Genomic DNA, 23,433 nt, shown 5'->3' with positions numbered 1-23,433 from the left:
AGAATTGTTTCTTGAGGCTTCTTGCAAAGTAATGGAGTAAATCTCATGATAAATGACAAATGGCTGCCAACTGATTCAGGAGGCAGTTCTGAACCCTGTTCCCTTGCTGGAAGCAACTTCTAATGTCTGGCTTTTGTCTGACATTTGTGGGGTTACTGTTTTTCTGAAATTCTGACTGTGCTGACAATCCTGACTCTGCTCTTGAAATGTCTGACTGATTTGGGGGTTATTCTTCTGTGTATTCCTGTTAAAACAAAACTTCATGCAAAAATCTGATAGAGACTCTGTTTTGTTTTGTCTCTTTGACATTGAGTAAACCATGAACTGCCATAGTAATTATGTTTGAATCAGTATTTGAAGGTTTCTAATTTGTTGCCTCCATTGATAAATATATCTCTTCCCCTCTACTTAGGAACTTAATTCGTTCCGTGACCAGGTTCTTAAGTAGAAAAATTTGTAAGAAGAACCAATTTTTCCCATAGGAATCAATGTAAAAGCAAATAATGTGTGCGACTGGGGAAACCACAGGGAGGGTGGAGGCACTGTTTCCTCCCAGGAGATTCCTAGAGAGGCCCCATGGAGGCTTTTCCCTGCTTTTTCCGGTTTCAATTTCGGAGGCTCGGGAAGTGGAAAATGGTTCTTGAGAAGAGGCAAACAAATCTTGAACACCCGGTTCTTATCTAGAAAAGTTTGCAAGTGGAGGCGTTTGTAGGTAGAGATATTCTCTTCAATGATACAAATGACTTCTTAAATGAAAATCATATTTTTCGTATGCTACCCCTGAGTTCAAGAGGGTGCTTATGACACTTTTTGCATCAACAAAATAGCTACCAAGTCTTAATCACTAACTTTCAGAGCAATCATTTGAAAACAGTAGTTGCACTCTAGTTTATTGGGCTTCAATTCCATCATCTCAGTGTCAGAGGCTGTATAGGATAGAGATGATGAGACCTAAAGTCCATAAATCTGGAGACGGCATGTTATAGAGTTTAATTCAAAGCATATTTTTATTGTAATATGTTGGTTGCACTAGAAAAAAGGGCATGATAGAATATTAGGGATTTAATAACTTCAAATTAGTTTGACAGCTAGTTATAAAGAGAAATAATATAGTTAGAAGATTGATGCTGAATTAGGTATTCTTGTGATTTATGACCATCAAAATTAAAATCTGTCGCTCCCACCAACTAATTATTTTGGTGTAGGGTTATCCTGTTTATTCTGCCTTCATCTTAATTACATTAGGGATTAGTCAACCATCTTAAACCTTAAAAGGGAGGCACATTTGTAATCAAATTATGTATCTGCCTAAACTCAAGGTAGATTTGCATATGCTTCGTGATGATGTGTCATTCGCAAGGCCTCCAATCTGCCAGAATTATTTCCATTTGAAGCATGAAAATGGACGCACGAAGCAGGATTCATATCTGAAATCCATTTTAAGTATATTAGAGAAGCCTTTCAAATAACATTAGCAGGCAGACATCAGACTCAAATACCAGCTTCTTCACTTGTGGCTGAAATCCAGTCAAGGAGGAGGACAAGGGAGAAACAGGTTGAGAAAATTAAAGTGGCCTAATAATTTTTTTTCTTAATGTATCACCTTATACTTCTACCTAAAGTGCTTGGCTTATTTATATCTTTCCTAATAACCACCAGGCAGAAGAGGTGGCTTTTTTAGTTCTTTTTCTATCAAATAAGCACATTTGTACAAATGCACTCACACAAGCACATTGCTTGTGGGCTTCTGAAAGCCTTAAAAAGCTGGCAACAGGGAATATATAGAAAAATCCAGTGATCAGAAGTGTATATGTACAGACTCAAGAAATATTTTATTTCAATTGAGACCTATGGCATGATCAAAGATGTATCTTCCAGTCAGTGAAGCAGTGGAAGTGATGTGCCGGTGTCTCGAGGCTGTTGGTGTCTGGATGAGTATCAACAGACTCAAACTCAACCCTGATAAGACAGAGTGGCTGTGGGTTTTGCCTCCCAAGGACAACTCCATCTGTCCGTCCATTACCCTGGGGGGGGGAAATCATTAACCCCCTCAGAGAGGGTTTGCAACTTGGGCGTCCTCCTCGATCCACAGCTCACATTAGAGAAACATCTTTCAGCTGTGGCAAGGGGGGCGTTTTCCCAGGTCCGCAGCCCTATTTGGACTGGGACTCCCTGCTTACAGTCACTCATGCCCTCATCACCTCGAGGCTCGACTACTGTAACACTCTCTAAATGGGGCTACCTTTGAAAAGTGTTCGGAAACTTCAGATCGTGCAAAATGCAACTGCGAGAGCTATCATGGGCCTTCCTAAATATGTGCATGTCACACCAACACTCCGCAGTCTGCATTGGTTGCCGATCGGTTTCTGGTCACAATTCAAAGTGTTGGTTATGACCTGTAAAGCCCTTCATGGCATCGGACCAGAATATCTCCGGGACTGTCTTCTGCCGCACAAATCCCAGCGACCAGTTAGGCCCCACAGAGTTGGCCTTCCCCAGGTCCTGTCGACTAAACAATGTCGTTTGGAGGGACCCAGGGGAAGAGCCTTCTCTGTGGCGGCCCCGACCCTCTGGAACCAACTCATACCAGATATCAGAGTTGCCTCCACCCTCCTTGCCTTTCGTAAGCTCCTTAAAACCCACCTCTGTCGTCAGGCATGGGGGAACTGAGGTATTCTCTTCCCGCTAGGCTTATAAAATTTATGCGTGGTATGTCTATATGTATGATTGGTTTCTTAAATTGGGGTTTTTACATTACTTTTAATATTAGATTTGTTCATATTGTCTTTTTATGGTTGTTAGCCGCCCCGAGTCTACGGAGAGGGGCGGCATACAAATCTAATAAATAAATAAATAAACAAACAGTAAGAACTATAGCTCGGGTGCCAAAAGGGGGCGCATGTGTGCCCATACCCATAATGCAATGCCCTCTCCTGTGCATGTATGCAACCCTGTGCTGCCCCTGTGCATGCACACACACACACCCTGCGGTACCGCTGCCCCCCGCGCAGTTGGCCTTCTTTGGCCATTTTCAACATCCCCATTTTCAAGTGGATTTCCTGAAATTTGGCGAAAAAACAGCCAAAAAGAAGCCCAAAAATCAGCTGACCAGCATGCGCATGTACACTGGAGCTGACACAGGGCAACGCTTTGCATGCCCTCAGATATGGCTCCATGTGCCACTTGCACCATAGGTTTGCCCTCACTGAACTATAGGAATCAAGACCATGATGCTCTATAGGGGAAGCCATGGAGACGTTGCATTTCATTTTCAAAGAATGCAGAAATGAGCGGGTTTTTAATAAAGTAACGTCTTTAGTCAAAATGAAAATTTGGGTAGTCACTCAGAGAGTCATTAGAAAGAACCAAATGATTGAAACTACATTTACATCAGTGGTGGGTTGCTACCGGTGCAGTAGGCAACTCCGCACCAGTAGCGGCTGCCAGATTGCGCAATTTGCACATGACCACTCCGATGCTGGTGCTTTGAGCGCTGTTATCTTTTTTCTTGAATTTTTGGTCTTTTTGGTTTCCTGTGCATGCGCAGAAGCAAAATCTCATGAGGGGACATTCGTGCAAGTGAGATTTTGGCAATTTTTTATTTCCGCGCATGTGCGGAAGTAAAAAATGGTCGCAATCTCACACATGCTTGTGCCCCCTTGGAAGATTTTGGTATGTTTTTGCTTCCTGCGCATGCACGGAAGCAAAATCACACTGGGGATGCGCACATGCACACATGCGAGAATCCTCATGCTACGTGTGCAGCGCACCAGTTGCAGCAAGTAAGAGGAATCCGCCCTGATTTACACGTTGCTTTTCATTTTGGAGAGAAACCTCCTGCAGTCGTACATTTTTCCATTGACTTTCTGTCTCCAATAAAGGACATTCTGACTGTCTGCCTATCCAAATTTTCATTTTGACTGAAGACTTTATTGGATCAGTGATGGGTTGCTGCTGGTTCAGACTGGTTCGCCTGAACCAGTGGCAGAAATTTGCCCCACTTGCCAAACTGGTAGCGATGGCCGGCTGGCCACACCCCAGAATCGGTCTGCCAGTCGCTGCTCCTTGAAAGCAGCTGGCAATGAACCCTCTGCGCATTCACAAAGACTTCTGCACATGTGCCAAGGGTCATTTCCTCAACATGCATTTCTGATGCGAAGCAAACTGATGGTAAGGAAGGTAATAACATGGATTTGGATGTGTTCTGTCTGAGGAAATTTGCATACTGGCCGCTGATTGGATAACAGCGACCATTTAAATGCTGGTCGCTGATTGGATAAGCCAGTTTTAAAATGGCTGTTGAACTGTATATAGAGTGCCATTATTTTAGTGTGTGCCTTTTGCTACCCAGCCTGTTAGTGATCACTTGCTGCCGTTCCAGTTAATTGTTAATAAAACCAATTTAAGTTTAAGTTTAAGTTTAATCAGATTTGTATGCCGCCCCTCTCCGCAGACTCGGGACGGCTCACAGCAATAACAATACAATGTAAAACAAATCTAATATTTAAGTTAATTTAAAAAACACCACAAATTAAAACCAATCATACATACTAGCGTACCATGCATAAATTTTATAAGCCTAGGGGGAGGGAACATGTCAATTCCTCCATGCCTGACGACAGAGGTGGGTTTTAAGGAGCTTACGAAAGGCTAGGAGGGTGGGGGCAACTCTGATATCTGGGGGGAGTTGGTTCCAAAGGGTTGGGGCCGCCACAGAGAAGGCTCTTCCCCTGGGTCCCGCCAAACGACAACTCTGTGGGACCTAACTGGTCGCTGGGATTCGTGTGGCAGAAGGCGGTCCCGGAGATATTCTGGTCCAGTGCCACGTGTCCAGCCTGGTGTACCCGATCTAGCAGGATGAATAATGAAATGTCTCCGTTTTAATCTACTTTGGTTCATTTGCCACGATTTTAACCTTTTCAGATATCCTGTCTCACTTCTATATTCTACTCTTTGCTGCTAACATTTATGAAGCTGAGGAGCTAAAATGGTATGTGAAGACCGAAGTGTGAAATCACCTTATGCCCAGCCTGGATTTCGTAAATGCTTTTACTAAGCAGTTTCATCATGTCAACCGAGCCACTGAGTGAAATATCTCCAGGGCTGTGATTTTCAACTTTTTTTGAGCCGCGGCACATTTTTTACATTTACAAAATCCTGGGGCACACCACCAACCAAAATGACACAAAATGGCACTCTAACACAGTACATATTATATATATAGTTAACAATATACACCATCAGGATAGACATAACCAGCTGAGGCTTCATCTAGTGGTGGCAACATTTACCTCCAGTCCTGACCAGGATTAGAAATTGGGACCACGGGCAGATTCAACTATCCGGCACAGCCACACAATGACAAGTGTGCGGTAGCCCAAGCAGGGACCTTCCTGGGTGTGGATGAGAGGCAGCCTGCTATTGGTTCATCGTTAATGGTCGGGAAGAATTCTAGAAGGTGATTGGTCAGTGAGCGTTCCTTGTGCCTCCACTCTTCCTGTCACTGAAAGCTGGAGGGATTGTGAGGGGAATGTTTATGTTTGGATGGAGGTAGCTGGCGGCGGGCCGGATAAATGGCCTATGCGGGCCATATCCAGCACACGGGCCGTAGTTTGGGGAGTCATGTTTAATTTCCCCACAGCACACCTGACCATGTGTCACGGCACACTAGTGTGCTGCGGCACACTGGTTGAAAAACATAGAAACATAGAAACATAGAAGTCTGACGGCAGAAAAAGACCTCATGGTCCATCTAGTCTGTATTTTATCTTAGGATGGATATATGTTTATCCCAGGCATGTTTAAATTCAGTTACTGTGGATTTATCTACCATGTCTGCTGGAAGTTTGTTCCAAGGATCTACTACTCTTTCAGTAAAATAATATTTTCTCATGTTGATTTGATCTTTCCCCCAACTAACTTCAGATTGTGTCCCCTTGTTCTTGTGTTCACTTTCCTATTAGAAACACTTCCCTCCTGGACCTTATTTAACCCTTTGACATATTTAAATGTTTCGATCATGTCCCCCCTTTTCCTTCTGTCCTCCAGACTACACAGATTGAGTTCATGAAGCCTTTCCTGATACGTTTTATGCTTAAGACCTTCCACCATTCTTGTAGCCCGTCTTTGGACCCGTTCAATTTTGTCAATATCTTTTTGTAGGTGAGGTCTCCAGAACTGAACCCAGTATTCCAAATGTGGTCTCACCAGCAGTCTACATAGCGGGATCATAATCTCCCTCTTCCTGCTTGTTATACCTCTAGCTATGCAGCCAAGCATCCTACTTGCTTTCCCTACTGCCTGACTGCACTGTTCACCCATTTTGAGACCGTCAGAAATCACTACCCCTAAATCCTTTTCTTCTGAAGAAAAACACTGCTCTAGGGGATGCTCAGCTGTCAAATTCATTCCTCAACTCTGTTTAAGAAGACTCAGAGAACAGAAGGAGCCACTGTGGGGTTTTCCAGGCCACTGGCTGTGTTTAAGCAGATGGCTGGAACTCAGAGGCCACTATTTCAATGTAACCACATCACTCACACCTACACTGTAGGGTCCCTGGAAAGACTCAGCAGAAGTTTCTGTGCTGCTGAGACATCTCTCCACAATGGAAACATCTCCTCCTCACCCATGTCATTTCATTGCTGAACATGGCTCAAGGGAAGGTGGATCTCATTCAAATGACAATTCAAGGTCCTGGCTATTATCTATAAAGCCCTACATGGCTTAGGACCAGATTATTTACGGGACCATCTCTTGCCAAATACCTCCCAGAGACCAATAAGATCACACAGGGTTGGCCCTCTCCAAGTCCCATCGATTAAGCAATGCAGGTTGGCGGAACCGTGGGGAGGGTCTTTTCTGTGGCTGCCCCGGCTCTATGGATTCAACTCCCCCCCCTGATGTTCATACTTGTCCCACCCTACTGGCCTTCCGAAAGGCTGTGAAGACCTGGTTTTGCTGACAGGCCTGGGAGCCGTGAACACTTACATCTGTCATAGCCGAATGTTGTTGAGTGGTATGCATGTGTGTGTTTTGATTGCACTACTTGTTTTGTGGTTTTTAAAATGTGGTTTTTATTGTTTTGTAATTAATAATTGATTTCTTTTTATTACTGTATTCTATTTTTATATTGTTGTTAGCAGCCCTGAGTCCCATTGGGATTGGGTGGCACAGAAGTCAAAATTAGTAACAACAGCAACAAAGTTGGAAGGGACCTTGGAGGTCTTCTAGTCCAACCCCCTGCTTAGGCAGGCAACCCTACAATACTTCAGACAGATGGTTATTCAACATCTGCTTAAAAACGTCCAGTGTTGGGGCATCCACAACTTCTGGAGGCAAGCTGTTCCACTGATCAACCGTTCTATCTATCAGGAAATTTCTCCTTAATTCTAAGTTACTTCTCTCCTTGTTTAGTTTCCACCCATTGCTTCTTGTTCTAGCCTCAGGTGCTTTGGAGAATAGGTTGACTCCTTCTTCTTTGTGGCAACGCCTAAGATACTGAAAGACTGCTATCATGTCTTCCCTGGTCCTTCTTTTCATTAAAGTAGCCATGCCCTGCAACCATTCTTCATATGTTTTAGCCTCCAGTCCCCTAATAGAACCATAAAGGCACCTTAAAGCCTGGTTTTGATTGCCCTGAAAATGTTTAGATGTGCCCTTGAGAAACAAAACATACAAATGCTTTCCCAGGTGCTCCATTTTAATTGTGCATTCAAGTGCTCTTCCTTTATATATTAGGTTTTCTTGCTGATTCATCGTACGTTTTAGGGTTTTTAGTGCAAGAAAGGAGTAAGATTTCCCACAACCCAGAAATCAAACCTCACCTGTGTCTGGGAAGGCTTGAAAGCAGAGTCAAAGCTATTTTGCAGAGAGTCCAGGAAGGGCTGGATTTTATAGAGGCCGTGTGTAGTCTGACTCGAACGAAAGGCCACAATATGGAAATATTTAAGAATCTTCTCAAATCTTGCCTGAGTCATGATTAATGCGATGCTCTTGTTGCTATAGAAACCACTACTCCAGATGCCGAGGACGGACTCACAGTGGTGAGTGCTTGTAGATATCATATAAGCAAGGAAGGCCTTGATTTCTATCAGGGTGACATCCATCCAAGCTTCATCGCTGCCAAACCGTTCCTGGTATTTCTTGGCGTACATGTTGGTTTGAATCACCATGTTCTTTAGCACATTATCAGGAACAAAGAGTTGGAAGAAGTCCATGGCACTGGAAGTGGGTGGCATTTTGCGAGTTGGACCTAAAAGGGAAAAAGAAATGTAGAAATGAAGCTCATTTTTCCAAACATTTCAGAATATTTGCAAAGAAGCAGAAGCCTGAAACAATGTAATTAGGCTACTTTGTCCATCTCACTCAATGAAGCACCATTTTCTATAGTTTGTTTTTTAATTGGTGCTCAGAGTCATATTATACTTTATTTATTTATTTTTATTCTTTTTCCAATATACAATACATATGGGAGAGAATTAGGTAATATATATAAAGATAGAAAGTAAAAAAAGAAGAGAAGTACAGTGATACCTTGTCTTACAAACTTAATTGGTTCCGGGAAGAGGTTCTTAAGGTGAAACATTTGTAAGATGAAACAATGTTTCCCATAGGAATCAATGGAAAAGTGATTAATGTGTGCAAGCCCAAAATTCACCCCTTTTGCCAGCCGAAGCGCCCGTTTTTGCGCTGCTGGGATTCTCCTGAGGCTCCCCTCCATGGGAAACCCCACCTCCGGACTTCTGTGTTTTTGCGATGCTGAAGGGGAATCCCAGCATTGCAAAAACGGGTGCTTCTCTGGCAACGGAAGTCCGGAGGTGGGGTTTCCCATGGAGGGGAGCCTCAGGGGAATCCCAGCAAAAACGGGTGCTTCTCTGGCAACGGAAGTCCGGAGACAGGGCATCCCAGTGGCGGCGGTGGGTTTGTAAGGTGAAAATAGTTTGTAAGAAGAGGCAAAAAAACCTTAAACCCCGGGTTTGTATATTGAAAAGTTTGTATGACGAGGCATTTGTAAGACGAGGTATCACTGTAGATGGGAGGGAGAGAATATATATGATATATGAGATAAGCAGAGAATATATATGATATACTGTACTCATTGTTAAGAGGTTAAGGCAGTTCATGTCTACTGTCAAGATTCAAAACATCTGCCTAATTATTACTGCACTTCTACTGTAGGAAGGAAGTGCTACTGATAATCAAAACTAATTTAATCAGAAGTGTTCATGTAGTAATTTTTTGGTCAAATTATCTCTTTTAAGAGAAAGTCTCCTTTCTAATTAGATAAATATTGAACCGATTTTATTAAAAATGCATTTAGCTGTGATCTAACAGGTATTTCTATGAAGTATAAATAAGAATGATGAAAAATATAAAAGGACATCGTCATTAAATTGGAAATAGCTTATTGACATGTATAAGATAATATTTCACAAAATAATCTATCAGTAGTTCTATAAACTACTAATGTATTTGCACTTAATGTATTTTTTTGAGTAAAAGTAACCAGAATCTCTTATCCAATGGTATATTTTTGAACTGATTCAAAGAAGGAAAGAAATCAAGGGGACAGTATAGATTTTTTTTTAAATTCCAGAGTTTCTAGTGAAAGAACTTTCCTGTTCTTTGACTTTCTTCTATATTTAGCTGAAATGCTGCTTGCCTTGTTGAAGATCCCAAATGAGAAAAGTGCCCGTAAGTCTCATTTATAAACAATGAATTATTTAAATTTCAATTTATAACTTGAAAAAATATTATCTAATGTCACATCTGTTCATTATTTCCAACGAGATTCTCACTAAAATACGGGCTGACTTTCATACTTTTATTACACAATATGGCTGCCTTGCTTAAAAATAAAAACCGTAGGGTTATATTATTGGAAAGATATACATGAGATGTTAATAAAGATATCTTACTGAGCTCTTTCATAGACTTCCTTTATACTTTGAGAGAAAGGATAATATGAGATCATTAGATAAGCATCTCTAATCAGTTTTGAACAGATTAGATTGAAGTAAGAGAAGCCTGATGAAAAATGTGAAAAAAGCAGAGTCAAGCTGTCAGCTTAGTGAAATCAAACTTAATATGAGAGTGAAAATGTTCACTCGGTTCCCTTATTAATTCTACATTTTTCTAGGCAACTATAATCTGATCATAAGGCAGTTTATTAAACTGGCTTATTTAGGCATCAGTGATTTTTACACATTTCACTTTAAGCAAAGCAATACATTAAGTCTGGATTCCAAAGACTTCTGGACTCATTATCTTTCTTCCTAATACCATTAGGTCATTTCAACATTATCTTTCTGAGGTCCATAAGAAGCTTTGAAGAAACATCAAATGAAACAAACCCTTAAGTTGTCTCATGAAACAACACAGTCCTTTTTCTTTCAAGGGAGAAACAATATCTTCTTAAAACTCTCTATCTGTTGATTAGATTGGGCACTATTTGTCTGAAATGGTATAAGGTTTCCTGCCTGAGTGGGGGGTTTGTTCGTTCATTCATTCATTCATTCATTATTAGAGTTGGAAAAGACTTTGCAGGTCATCTAGTCCAACCCTCTGCTGGTCCAATAGCAGTCCAGTCTTTTCTTGAAGGTCATTAGTATTGGAGCGTTCACCATCTCTGCGGGCACTGGTTGATTGCTCTCACAGTCAGAAAGTTCCTTCTTATTTCCAGGTTGAGTCTCTGCTTGGACAGCTTCCAACCATTGCTCTTTATCTGGCTCTCTTTATGTCCTCCCTGTGGCAGCCTCTCAAGTATTTGTAGACTGTTATCATGTCCACCCTGGACCTCCTCTTTGCTAGACTATCCATGCCCAATTCCTGCAACTTTTCCTGCTATGTTCTAGTTTCTAGTCCCTTTATCACCACTTCTCTTCTCTCTATACACCAATGACTACATCTCAAACGATCCATCTGTTAAACTACTGAAGTTTTCAGACAATACAAGTGATTTGACTCATTTGAGACAATGATGAATCTGCATACAGATGGAAGGTTGAACAACTAAACCTTGTGGTGTGATCGGAACACACTCAAAACCATAAAAATGGTGGTAGACTTTAGGAGAAACCCTTCTATCCTTCCACCTCTCACAATACTAGACAACACAGTATCAACAGTAAAGACCTTCAAATTTCTAGGTTCTATCATATCTCAAGACCAATGGTTACCTAACATCAAAAACATCATCAAAAAAGCACAACAAAGAATGTTCTTTCTGCACAAACTCAGGAAACTCAAACTGCCCAAGGAGCTGCTTATACAGTTCTACAGAGGAATAATTGAGTCTGTCATCTGCACCTCTATAACTGTCTGGTTTGGTTCTGCAACCCAACAAGACCAGCACAAACTTCAGAGGATAATCAGAACTACAGAAAAACACAATTGCTGCCAACCTACTTCCATTGAAGACCTGTATACTGCACGGGTCAAAAAGAGGGCAGTGAAAATATTTACTGACCCCTCACATCCTGGACCCAAATTGTTTCAACTCCTACCCTCAAAATGTCACTACAGAGCACTGCACACAAAGACAACTAGACCCAAGAACAGTTTTCCCCCGAACGCCATCACTCTACTAAACAAATAATTCCCTCAACACTGTCAAACTTTTTACTAAGTCTGTACTTCTATTTCTACTAACTTTTCCTCATCATTCCTGTCACCCTTTCCCTCCCACTTAGGACTGTATGACTGTAACATGTTGCTTGTATCCTAAGAATTTTATTAATATTGATTGTTTCTTCATTGCTTATTTGACCCCTATGACAATCATTGTTTTGTACCAAATGATTCTTGACTAATCTATATTTTCTTTTATGTACACTGAGAGCATATGCACCAAGACAAATTCCTTGTGTGTCTAATCACACTTGACCAATAAAGAATTCTATTCTATTCTATTCTGGTTGCTCCCTTCTGCACTTTTTCTAGAGTATCAATGTCTATTTTGTAGTGTGGTGACCAAAACTGAACGCAGTACTCTAGGTGTGGTCTAACTAGGGCATTATAGAGTGGTATTAGCACCTTCCTTGTCTTGGAGTTTATTCCGCTATTTATGCAGATTAAGATTGCGTTGGTTTTTTTAGCTGTCCCTGCTCATGTTTAGTTTGTTGTCCACTAAGACTCCAAGATCTCTCCCACATTCACTGCTGTTGCGAGTGTTTTTCCCCAATTTGTATGTGTGTTTTGGTTTTTTCTTACCTCGGTGTAGGATCCTACTTTTCTCTGCAATGAACTTCATTTTGTTTGTTTGGGCCCATCGCACTAGTCTGTCTAGATCCCTCTGTATCCTAAGCCTATCCTCTGGGGTGTTGGCCACTCCCGCCAGCTTGGTTTCGTCTGCAAATTTCTAAGTCATTAATGAACATATTAAAAAGTATTCGGCCTAGGTACTGATCCTTGTGGTACCCTACTACTGACTTTTTTCCCTGTGGACATGGACCCATTTAGGACTACTCGCTGGATGCGATTGGTCAGCCAGTTGCCAATCCACCTGGAAGTTTTGTTGTCTATCCCACCTTGGAGGTCTTCTAAAGTTGGACTAGAAGAACTCCAAGATCTCTTCTAACTCTGTTCTATTTTTTTGTATGCACTTGAAAGCTTTATATCACTTACAATTTAGCTTACAGCTGCCCCGAGTCTGCGGAGAGGGGCAGCATACAAATCTAATAAATTATTATTATTATTATTATTATTATTATTATTATTATTATTATTACTTATTGTGAAATAAATTCAGTTTCTTTACTTGAGAATGGGAGTGTGTGGGTAGGAGAATTGGCGCTGCAGATGTTGCTGAACTACAGACTTTAACATTTGTCATCACAACCACTAATCCAGTGTTTCCCAACCTTGGCCACTTGAAGATATTTGGACTTCAACTCCCAGAATTCCCCAGCCAGCAAATGCTGGCTGGGGAATTCTGGGAGTTGAAGTCCAAATATCTTCAAGTGGCCAAGGTTGGGAAACACTGCACTAATCAATGAATGATGTTACTGGGATCTGTAGCTCAACAACATCTGGAGGGCCACAAGTTACACAAGTTCTATACAGTATATTGAAAAAGAACTAATATTTATTAAAACATGAAAATACAATTTGGTAATGGGAAGCATAAAATTATTTTCCCCATTTTTATTTAAATGTATTTTTAATAGCTCAACGAAATGCCATTCTTCTCTGAGAAATGATTATGATGGTAGTTCTTATTTGCGCCACAGCTATGTTTTCAAGTTCCTCCTAGAAGAAACTTGAATTTCTAGTTCCTCCTAGAAGTCCAACCAATACAGAATAGAGTGGAACTTTAACAATGCTTTGATTGATGCAGCACAAAATGGTATTTGTCTTCTTAGCAGCACCGTCAAACTGCTGACTCACAGCCAACTTGTAGATCAACTCTAATCCTAAAATCCTTTTCACATTTATTACCAACCCAGGCATCAGGTCTGGATGAAGTTTTGAAGTGGGGGGTTTGGTTTGAAATTACAATTCACAATGTTGTAGCATCTTTCATTTTCTCTGTTTTGCCACAGCACTAACAAACAGGCCAGTAACAGTGGTGCCTTCTCATCTGTCTTCCCCAGTGGTTTGTCTCTGTCTACCTGAAAGGACAGGCACAGCTGATACTTGATCGTGATTATTTATGGAAAAAATAAGAGGACAGCTACTGCAGATTTGCACATACATACAGCTTAAACCATCAAGGGGCAATACAATCTAAAACAGGAGTGGTCAAACTTGCAACAATATCTTGTCATCCTCTCAATTTTTTCCCCTTCGCTAAAATAGGAGTGGTGACTTCTCGCAACGAGATGGGACGTGGAGAGTGGGTCTCCATGCTCCCAAGCCAGGTTCTCCCCATTGGTGGGCTCCTAAAGGAGCCAAAATTGCCTTGGAGGGGCAGTGAAGTAAAGAGGGATGCCCTGTAAGGTCTCAGAGAGTTGCAGCTCTCCTGCTTGACCTGGGGATTCTTTTCCCTCTCAGCCACGCCAAGGAGAAGAGAAAGTCTAAGATAGCTGCCATGAAGCTGGGAGAAAACAAAACTTTATTCCATGAAGTATACTTGAGATAGTATTGTCAGATCAAACACCATGGTTCTATGAAATACAGCGGTACCTCGACATATGAGTTTAATTCATTCCAGACCCGAGCTCGTAAGTCGATCAACTCGAATCTTGAACGAATGCCTTTAGACTTTGTTTTTCGCACCGAGATAACCGGAAGCAAGGAGATTCTTGCGCCATCTAGTGGAAGCTTGGCTCGTATCCCGAATTGGAGCTCGGGTGTCGAACAGAAATTTCGCTCGCGTCGCGGCTCGTAACTTGGAATACTCGCACGTGGAGCAGCTCGTATCTAGAGGTACTACTGTATCTCTAAAATTAGAAACCCACATATGCTCCCTCCCGAGGCCTCCAATTTTCAGATTTCTTTTGGCTGAACTTGGGGGAAAAAACATGCAACGAAAGCTATATGTTTAAACCATTGAACAAGGAAACTACACAATAAGAAAATCCTTTTTCTTATAAAAAGAAAACTTGAATACACGTGTGTATGTGTTTGTGTGTGTGTAGTTCACTCACTATGAAGTCAGTGTGTGTGTGTTTGTGTGTGTATAGTTCGCTCACTATGAAGTCAGTATCAGAATTTAGGGAGAGACATGACAAGAATTTAATATCAATGTATTTTTAATGCTGCATTCCGGATCTGATAAACAAGAGTCTCATTGCTGTAGTCTTGCTAGTTCCAGTCTGCAGAGGCAAATTGATTTTGGGGGGGGGGAGCAATTGGCCCATTCAGTTTACCAAATGAACTGAATGCAATGCATTATAGGCAGTTTAGAAAGCTACATACTCACATAGCATAAAAAAACAATAAATTCAATGCTGCCCGGTTTAGTTTTGCAAATGTGAGTCTTCCAAGCAGATTATTTCACAAATTCCTTGCTACTTACTCAGTTAATCTATGTTTATGAAAAACAAATCTGCAGCCTTTTAATTTTTTTCCTATTGTAAAATATAAAAAAATCACAATTCTGGGGTTGGGGGAATAGTATTATATGTTAAAAAGGGGGGTGGCTGAATATATTATGAGGATTATTATTATTATTATTATTATTATTATTATTATTATTATTTATTAGATTTGTATGCCGCCCCTCTCCGAAGACTCGGGGCGACTCACAACAGTAATAAAAACAATATAGTAGTAGAGCAAATCTAATATTAAAAAACATATAAAACCCTATCATTATTTTAAAAACTAAACAGCACATTCATACCAAACATAAAACAAAGTATAAAAAAGGCCTGGGGGAAAGGTGTCTCAACTCTCCCATGCCTGGCGGTATAAGTGAATCTTGAGTAGTTTACGAAAGACAGGGAGGGTGGGGGCAGTTCTAATCTCCGGGGAGAGTTGGTTCCAGAGGGCTGGGGCCACCACAGAGAAAGCTCTTCTCCTGGGGCCCGCCAAACGACATTGTTTAGTTGATGGGACCCAGAGAAGGCCAACTCTGTGGGACCTTATCAGTCGCTGGGATTCGTGCGGTAGCAGGCAGTTCCGGAGGTACTCTGGTCCAATGCCATGTAGGGCTTTAAAGGTCATGACCAACACTTTGAATTGTGACTGGAGACTGATCGGCAGCCAATGCAAGACGATTGAAGGGAGGAGGAGGAGGAGGAGGAGAAGGAGGAGGAGGAGGAGGAGGAGGAGAAGAAGAAGAAGAAGAAGCAGCTCTTGATTAAAAGGAAAAAAAATATCCAAATCACCTTCATTGTAAAATTGGTGACATGTAAAATTAATTCAGTCCTTAGCTTTTTTATTAAATCTAGACGATATTGCTTCAGTATCTCATTTGTGAAGAACACAAAGACTTTTCAAAAACTAGATAATAGTCTCGTATTTTGAATCTATTCCTTAATATCAGGAACATAAATTTCTTTCCATTTACATAAATTTATCCTCTTTCCCATGCTAATAAAACCATTGATCTGCAGATTATAGAAGCACCCAGGAGTCCTAGTTCTTTAAATACATTAATAAAAATTACCCTCATTTTCAGTGACAATCCTAGAAATAGCAATGAAAATCTACCCAAATATCTGAAAAGAAAGACAAACAGACAGACATATAGACAAACAGACATAAAGAGACACATTTTTCACCTCATGTGGGTGAAACTAATTTGGGAGGGTTCAACACGATTTTGGATTCCCAATTTAACCTGGGCAAGTATGTTGAGGGAAAGCAAACTTGCCAAAATTGTAATTTTCAATATAATGGAAGGGGGAATGAATTACAGAGATGGGTTAGTAGTATTAACACAATAACAGCACCTGGCTGGCCTCATCCAGAGAAGCAGATTTTGGGGCTGGATCAGAAGGGCTTCCCAGGTTAGCCTGGGAAGAAGAAACATCCAAAAAGCTGATGGTAAATCTTTTCCATTTTACTTAAGGTGACCAGATGCCCTGCTTTTGGTGGGACAGTCCTGCTTTTGAGCAATTTTTCCCACATCGCGCGGTGTTTTTAAAAAGTCCCAATTTTTAAAAAATGGGATGTCTGGTCACCTTAGCTTTCGAGAATATAACGTACGGCAATTTAGTGTGCATTCAAAGTGACAATAAAGTTACTTCTAAAATTTCTTAAGTTTTCTAAAAGTACTATGGGGAACTCTGGGAGTTGGAAGTCCCCACACGCCTTTAAAGCCGCCGAGGTTGAGGAAAAAGATGGTGTGAGGGAATGCAAGAAATCCCATGCGACTTTCCCCTTTCTCCCCGCCTCCTCAAAGAAGATGCCCCTCATCTGCCCAGCCCTCCTGCTTGTCTCCCTGTCTCCTCAAGAAGATGCCCCTCACCTGCCCAGCCCTCCTGCTCATCCACACAGGGGCCCTGAGACTCCCTGTGGACGCCGCCGAAGCCGCCACCCTCCTCGGCAAGTGACTCTGCACCATCTGGACCTGGAAGAACCACGCCTTTAAAGCCGCCGGGGTTGAGGGAAAAGACAGCATGAGCGAACACGAGAAACCCTATGTGACTTTCCCCTTTCCCCCGCCTCCTCAAAGAAGATGCCCCTCGCCCGCACGGCCCTCTTGCTCACGAATGCCACCGAAGCTGCCACCCTCCTCAGCAAGCGGCCCTGCACCATCCAGGCCAGGACACTGTCCTAAAGGTATTTTTCCACAAACACACACACACACACACACACAAAGTTGTCCATCTTCCTCCGTGCCCCCCCCCCCGGCAATGATGTCCCGCTTTAGCTAAATTATAATTTTACTGCCACAAAAAAACTATTATGGACTTGACAGTGAAACTTCTAACTTCAATTTGATTAATTAAATGTAATTAATAAAATAAAAGATGTTAGATGTAAATCAACTTACATTTAGCTTTTTTCCCATCCCTCATTTTTCTTTGCATTGTTGCCTTTTTCTTTTTAGAAGAAAATCCCTAGCATATTACTGAAAAGAACAATAAAGACCCTCAGACAGAAACATAATCTGGTGAAAGGAAAAAATCATCCATTCAAGATTAAAAAGAGAAGGAGTTAAATTCTCATCCGTTTCAGCAGGATTTAGGCAGAGTTTACAATTTCCGGATTGGAAACATCAACTGGTGCAATATTATTGCAAACATGTAGTCCATTTTTACAGTCAATACCTAAATCAATGTTTACACTGAGTCTCCAAAATGAGAATAAAACCATTTTTCTTGGATTGTATCCAGAATCTCAGAAAGTTTTCCATTCACAGAATTTCAGAGCACATATATTCATTCACCCTTTTAACTGTCTTCTATTTCCTCAAAAAAGCTTTTAATCTCTTCTTTCTCTTGTGTCACAGAGCACTAATGGATTAAATACAAGAAGCTTAAGAAAACAAAAGCCCATTTTTAGGTTTTCTGGGATCTACAGTCTAATGAATTCTTTTTTTTTCCCCCGGAAAAAGGTTTTTCTATTTTTTAACTCTCCCACATACATATCAACAAATATACCATAACATCTTATCAAGTTTTAACATACATTGTTTTTATATTATTATCTAACAAATAAACATAATAATGATACATAATAACATAAACATAATAATATAAAGTAATGCAATTATTTATTTTTAAAAAGTAATTTATTGAACAGATTTGCACAAACACTTAAAATTCTTCAAAGTATTGTCTTTGGGCCTCTATACATTTTTTCCAGTGACTCTGCCATGACCGATGTGTGCTCTAGAAGGCCTCTTTGGGGACCTCTCGCAAGGTCTTCATCACGGCTCATTGGATCTCTTCTATGGATGAGAAACGGGTTCCTTTCAGGGTGCCTTAATCCGAAGGAACAAAAAGAAGTCTGCTGGGGTGACATCGGGATATAGGGGGGGTGGGGCAGCGTTGCCACCTCGTGTTTGGCCAGGAACTTGCGGACTCGTAGCACGTTGTGGAAAGGTGCAGTGTCGTGATGGAATTGCCAGGTTGCGGAGATGTATTTTCCCATCCTGATGACCCTTTTTCAGAGTCTTTCCTGCACATCCACATAGTAGGCAGCGCTAACTGTCTGTCCTTGAGGAACAAACTCCTTATGGACCACTCCTTTACTGTTGAAAAAGACAGTGAGCATTGTTTTCACTTTTGATTTGCTCATTTTTGCCTTTTTGGGCTTGGGGGACTGGTCAGTGTACCACTCAGAGCTTTGGTGTTTTGTTTCTGGGTTATATTAAAAAACCCAGGTTTCATCACCAGTGATGACATTGTCCAAATAATCAGGTTCAATTTCTATACGTTGCAAAAGTTCACTTGAAATTTCCGCTCGATTGGTCTTTTCGTGACACTGTCAGCGTGCAGAGGTTTACAATAACTGACGTCCTGCCGCTTCCACAGCTTGGAGAGCACTGAGACCAGTTTTGTGGCAAAGCTTAGTGTCCCCCCCACCTACTCCAATTGCTTTGGTCCCTCTCTGACCAATAGGAACGGCGCGGGAAATTCAATTGCATTACTTTTGGAACGCACCCTGTACATGTAGTACATGTAAAATTATAGGCCTGCTCATCTGTTTCCCCCACACCATACAAAAACACTCCCCTCTCCCTTTCTACCTCCCTCCCTTTTCTTTACATTCTTTCTCCTTCTCTCTCCTCTCTTCCCTACTTCCCTCAGTCTAATGAATTCTTCAAAGGGATCATCACTCTTATTTAGAGAAATTTCAGCAATTGAAATCCTATACAGTGTTCCCTCGCTTTTCGCGGGGGATGCGTTCCGAGACCGCCTGCAAAAGTCGCATTTCCGCGAAGTAGAGATGCGGAAGTAAATACACTATTTTTGGCTATGAACAGTATCCCAAGCCTTCCCTTAACACTTTAAACCCCTAGATTACAATTTTCCATTCCCTTAGCAACCAGTCAGATTATTACTCACCATGTTTATTTATTAAAGTTTATTAAAAAAAATATTTATTAAAAGCAGACGAAGGTTTGGCGATGACATATGACGTCATCGGGTGGGAAAAACCGTGGTATAGGGAAAAAACCTGTGAAGTATTTTTTAATTAATATTTTTGAAAAACCGTGGTGTAGACTTTCCGCGAAGTTCGAACCCGCGAAAATCGAGGGAACACTGTATTGTTAAATGTGAGGTTAAGGCCATCAGTAGAAAGTATGCATCAGATGATATTCAGCAAGTTCAGACAGGTTCTATAGAACTGGTGGCGGCGATTATGCACAGTTTGGACAACCGGTAAATTGCATCACTAATTGGCCCCTCCCTTCCCACTCACTTCTCAGGCTCATACACACAGAGCAAAAAGGAGAAGGGGGTGAGAAGAAGTCTAGAACACTAGAAGACTTAAAAATAAATAGAAGGCTTGACCAAACTTTTCTGTCCGTTCTGTGGGCATGGCTGGGTGGGATGGTACCATACCACATTGCCATCAGTGAAGCCAAGTTGGCCACCCCAGTCACATGACTCCCCATGAAGCCATGCTCACCAAGCCACGCCCACAGAACTGGAAGGGGAGGAATTTGTATGTCACCTCTGGCTATGCATGATATGCTAAGGATTCACTTGGCTATATTCTAATCTCCCTATAGTAACTGTAGTTGTTGCCCCATAAAAACTGATGGGTGCTAGAAGGAAAACTGTCATTGTGGTTAATGGGCATTTGATAGTCCATTAGGCTGTTCCGTTTGGTAACCACTTCATTCACTAATAATTAAAAACATCATTTCACATTGAATTTTAAGCTAAGTAAGTACAGAATATTTCTAAAATAAACAGGCAGATAATGTGATTATAATTGTAGACAATAAACTGAGAAATCCTCAAGATCCTTAAAGCTAAATGGGCAATATAGTACAGTAGAATTAAGAGAATAATCATCTAATTGAAGTTGTCCTATGGGCAATGTACCATCGAAGAAAAAAGTTCTAAAATGTACTTGAAACCCCATCAATTATAGGTTCTACTGCTTTTCCCAAGTGGGCAAAAGCCCAATAGAGGTATCCAAATAGAAGAAGAGAGTCTAAAAGTTGTGATTCACCTATAGTTGACCAGGGAATTCCTAGTCCTATAAGCAAAAGAGTTTAATGGAAGACAGGAAAAGGTAATAATACATTTATCAGGCAATATTTTTGTGTATGCAGTCATGATTCAAGTCTTTGCGCAATCGTTTTGTAAAAAAGAACACTGAACAAATATGCCAGTTGAAACCAATAGTTGACCATAATGATGTTACCATCTTAACCACCTTTTTTTAAAAAACAGAAATATGGAAAAGGGGATACAACAAACTAGAGTTATTGTTCTGCTAACATACACCTAAGTGCCAAAGCCCACTGAAACAACATCACCAAGAAGGCTTCAAGAGTTGTTAACCTAATCTTACGTAGCTTCTGCCTTGGCAATTTCACACTACTTACCAGAGCTTACAAAACGTTCGCCAGACCCATCCTCAAATACCGCTCATCTGTTTGGAACCCATACCTCATCTCGGACATTAACACCCTCGAAAATGTCCAAAGGTACTTCACCAGAAGAGCCCTTCACTCCTCCACTCGAAATAGAATATTCTACAAAACTAAACTTACAATCCTGGGTCTGTAAAAGCTTAGAACTATGACGCCTTAAACATGATCTAAGTATTGCCCACAAGATCATATGCTGCAACGTCCTGCCTGTCAATGACTACTTCAGCTTCAACCACAACAACACAAGAGCACACAACAGATTCAAACGTAATATTAACCACTCCAAATTTGACTGTAAAAAATACGACTTTAGTAATAGAGTTGTTGAAGCGTGAAACTCATTACCGGACTCTGTAGTGTCATCCCCCAACATTTTACCCTTAGACTATCCACGGTTGACCTTTCCAGATTCCTAAGAGGTCAGTAAGGGGCGTGTATAAGTGCACTAGTGTGCTTTTCGTCCCCTGTCCTACTGTCTCTCCTATGTCTCATATAACTTTTCTTCTATTCCTATATCTTTTCTTCTATTCTTTCATTGATATATCTTATTCCTATATCTTCTCTTCTATTTTTTCTTTGATAAATTCTACTACGAGTATATCCTCTATAACCCACATTGTGTATTGGACAAAGTGTTGGTTATGACCTATAAAGCCCTTCATGGCACCGGACCAGAATATCTTCGGGACCGCCTTCTGCCGCACAAATCCCAGCGACCGGTTAGGTCCCACAGAGTTGGCCTTCTCCGGGTCCCGTCGACTAAACAATGTCGTCTGGCGGGACCCAGGGGAAGAGCCTTCTCTGTGGGGGCCCCGACCCTCTGGAACCAGCTCCCCCCTGAGATTAGGATTGCCCCCACCCTCCCTGCCTTTCGTAAACTCCTTAAGACCCACCTTTGCCGTCAGGCATGGGGGAACTAAAACACCTCCCCCTTGCCCATGTTGTTTTGTTGATTGATTGACTGTGTGCCTGTTTTTATATACAGTGATCCCCCGCTCGTTGCGAGGGTTCCGTTCCAGGAGCCCCCGCAACGAGCGGGTTTTCGCGAAGTAGCGATGCGGAAGTAAAAACACCGTCTGCGCATGTGCAGACGGTGTTTTTACTCCCACAGCGCTAGCGAGGAGCCGAAGATTGGGGGCGGGGCGGCTGTTTGCCGCCGGCATGGAGGGCTTCCTAGCAGCCCCCCAAACCCGGGTTGGGGGTCCGGGGGGCGCTGGCTCTCGGCGCTTTTGAGCTGAGTCCGGAAGCGAATTCGCTTCCGGACTCAGCTCAAAAGCGCCGATAGCAAGCGGCAAGGAACGGCTTGTCTCGGCGCTTTCGAGCTGACCGGACTCAGCTCGAAAGCGCCGAGACAAGCCGTTCCTTGCCGCTTGCTATCGGCGGTTTTGAGCTGAGTCCGGAAGCGAATTCGCTTCCGGACTCAGCTCAAAACCGGCGATACCAAGCGGCAAGGAACGGCTTGTCTCGGCGCTTTCGAGCTGACAGCTCGAAAGCGCCGAGACAAGCCGTTCCTTGCCGCTTGCTATCGGCGGTTTTGAGCTGAGTCCGGGAGCGAATTCGCTCCCGGACTCAGCTCAAAAGCGGCGAGAATGAACGGCGTGGGCGGGCGAAGGGCGGGCGGCAGCGAGGAGTTTGCGTGGGCGGTGGGGAAACTCCTCGCTGACGCCAGCAAGAGGGGGAAGACCCAGGGAAGCCGCTGCCATCTACGCATGCGTGCCCGGCACGCATGCGTAGATGGTATTTTTGACTTCCGGGTTGAAAAATAGCGAAGTACCCTGTTCGCAATGGTTGGGGACGCAATAAACGGGGGATCACTGTATACTGTTTTTATGAGATTATTAATTTAAATTGTAACTGGATGGGTGGGCATTGGATTTGGTATTATGTACTGTACTGTTTTTTATTATTGTTGTGAGCCGCCCCGAGTTTGCGGAGAGGGGCGGCATATAAATCCAATAAACCTAAACCTAAACCTAACCTAAAATAAAATAAATAAATAAATAAAAATACAAGTTTAGATTTATATTTTCCCATATCATCAAATCTTTACCCTGTTACCAGTGAATTTAATTTAATTTAATTTAATTGACTTTTATGATGCTCAATTCCATGGGAATTTTAGGGGAAGAAATAACCCCACACTTATTTGCAGGGTTGTAAGTATAACTGGCTTCTAATGGGAGTTGTGTGTCAACCCATGTTACTGACACTCAAACAGATGCTCCCCTCCCACATTTTGTACTAGGGCCTTATGGTTAGCATGATGTACATGCTGTGAAGTTGGAAGCCATATAGTAGAGCTTCAAACAATAACAAACAGAACTATTTTAGTCAGAAACTTCAATGGCAGTTTAACAGAATGACAGGCAACTTGGTACTTGCCAGGTTTTGGGGGGTTATATTACCTTGTTCTGGTGAGGAGAGATGGGAGCTGGAGTCTAAAACCCCAATCTCCAGCCTTTCCAGCTTTAAGGACCAGA

General features: G+C 41.9%; 1 protein-coding gene across 1 annotated transcript in view; it reads right to left on the bottom strand.

Moving 5' to 3' along the window:
• The window catches only part of PGBD5 (piggyBac transposable element derived 5), a 119,127-nt gene that overhangs the window by 44,992 nt on the left and 50,702 nt on the right, over window positions 1-23,433 (bottom strand). Inside the window, exon 2 of the mRNA XM_070733941.1 lies at window positions 7,824-8,251. Within this exon, the coding sequence (XP_070590042.1) occupies window positions 7,824-8,251 (428 nt within the window). The remainder of the gene's footprint in view (window positions 1-7,823; window positions 8,252-23,433) is intronic.

The sequence above is a fragment of the Erythrolamprus reginae genome, chromosome 1, assembly GCF_031021105.1.
Source record: "Erythrolamprus reginae isolate rEryReg1 chromosome 1, rEryReg1.hap1, whole genome shotgun sequence".
NCBI lineage: Eukaryota > Metazoa > Chordata > Lepidosauria > Squamata > Dipsadidae > Erythrolamprus > Erythrolamprus reginae.
This window is presented reverse-complemented; position numbering and strand designations above follow the sequence as displayed.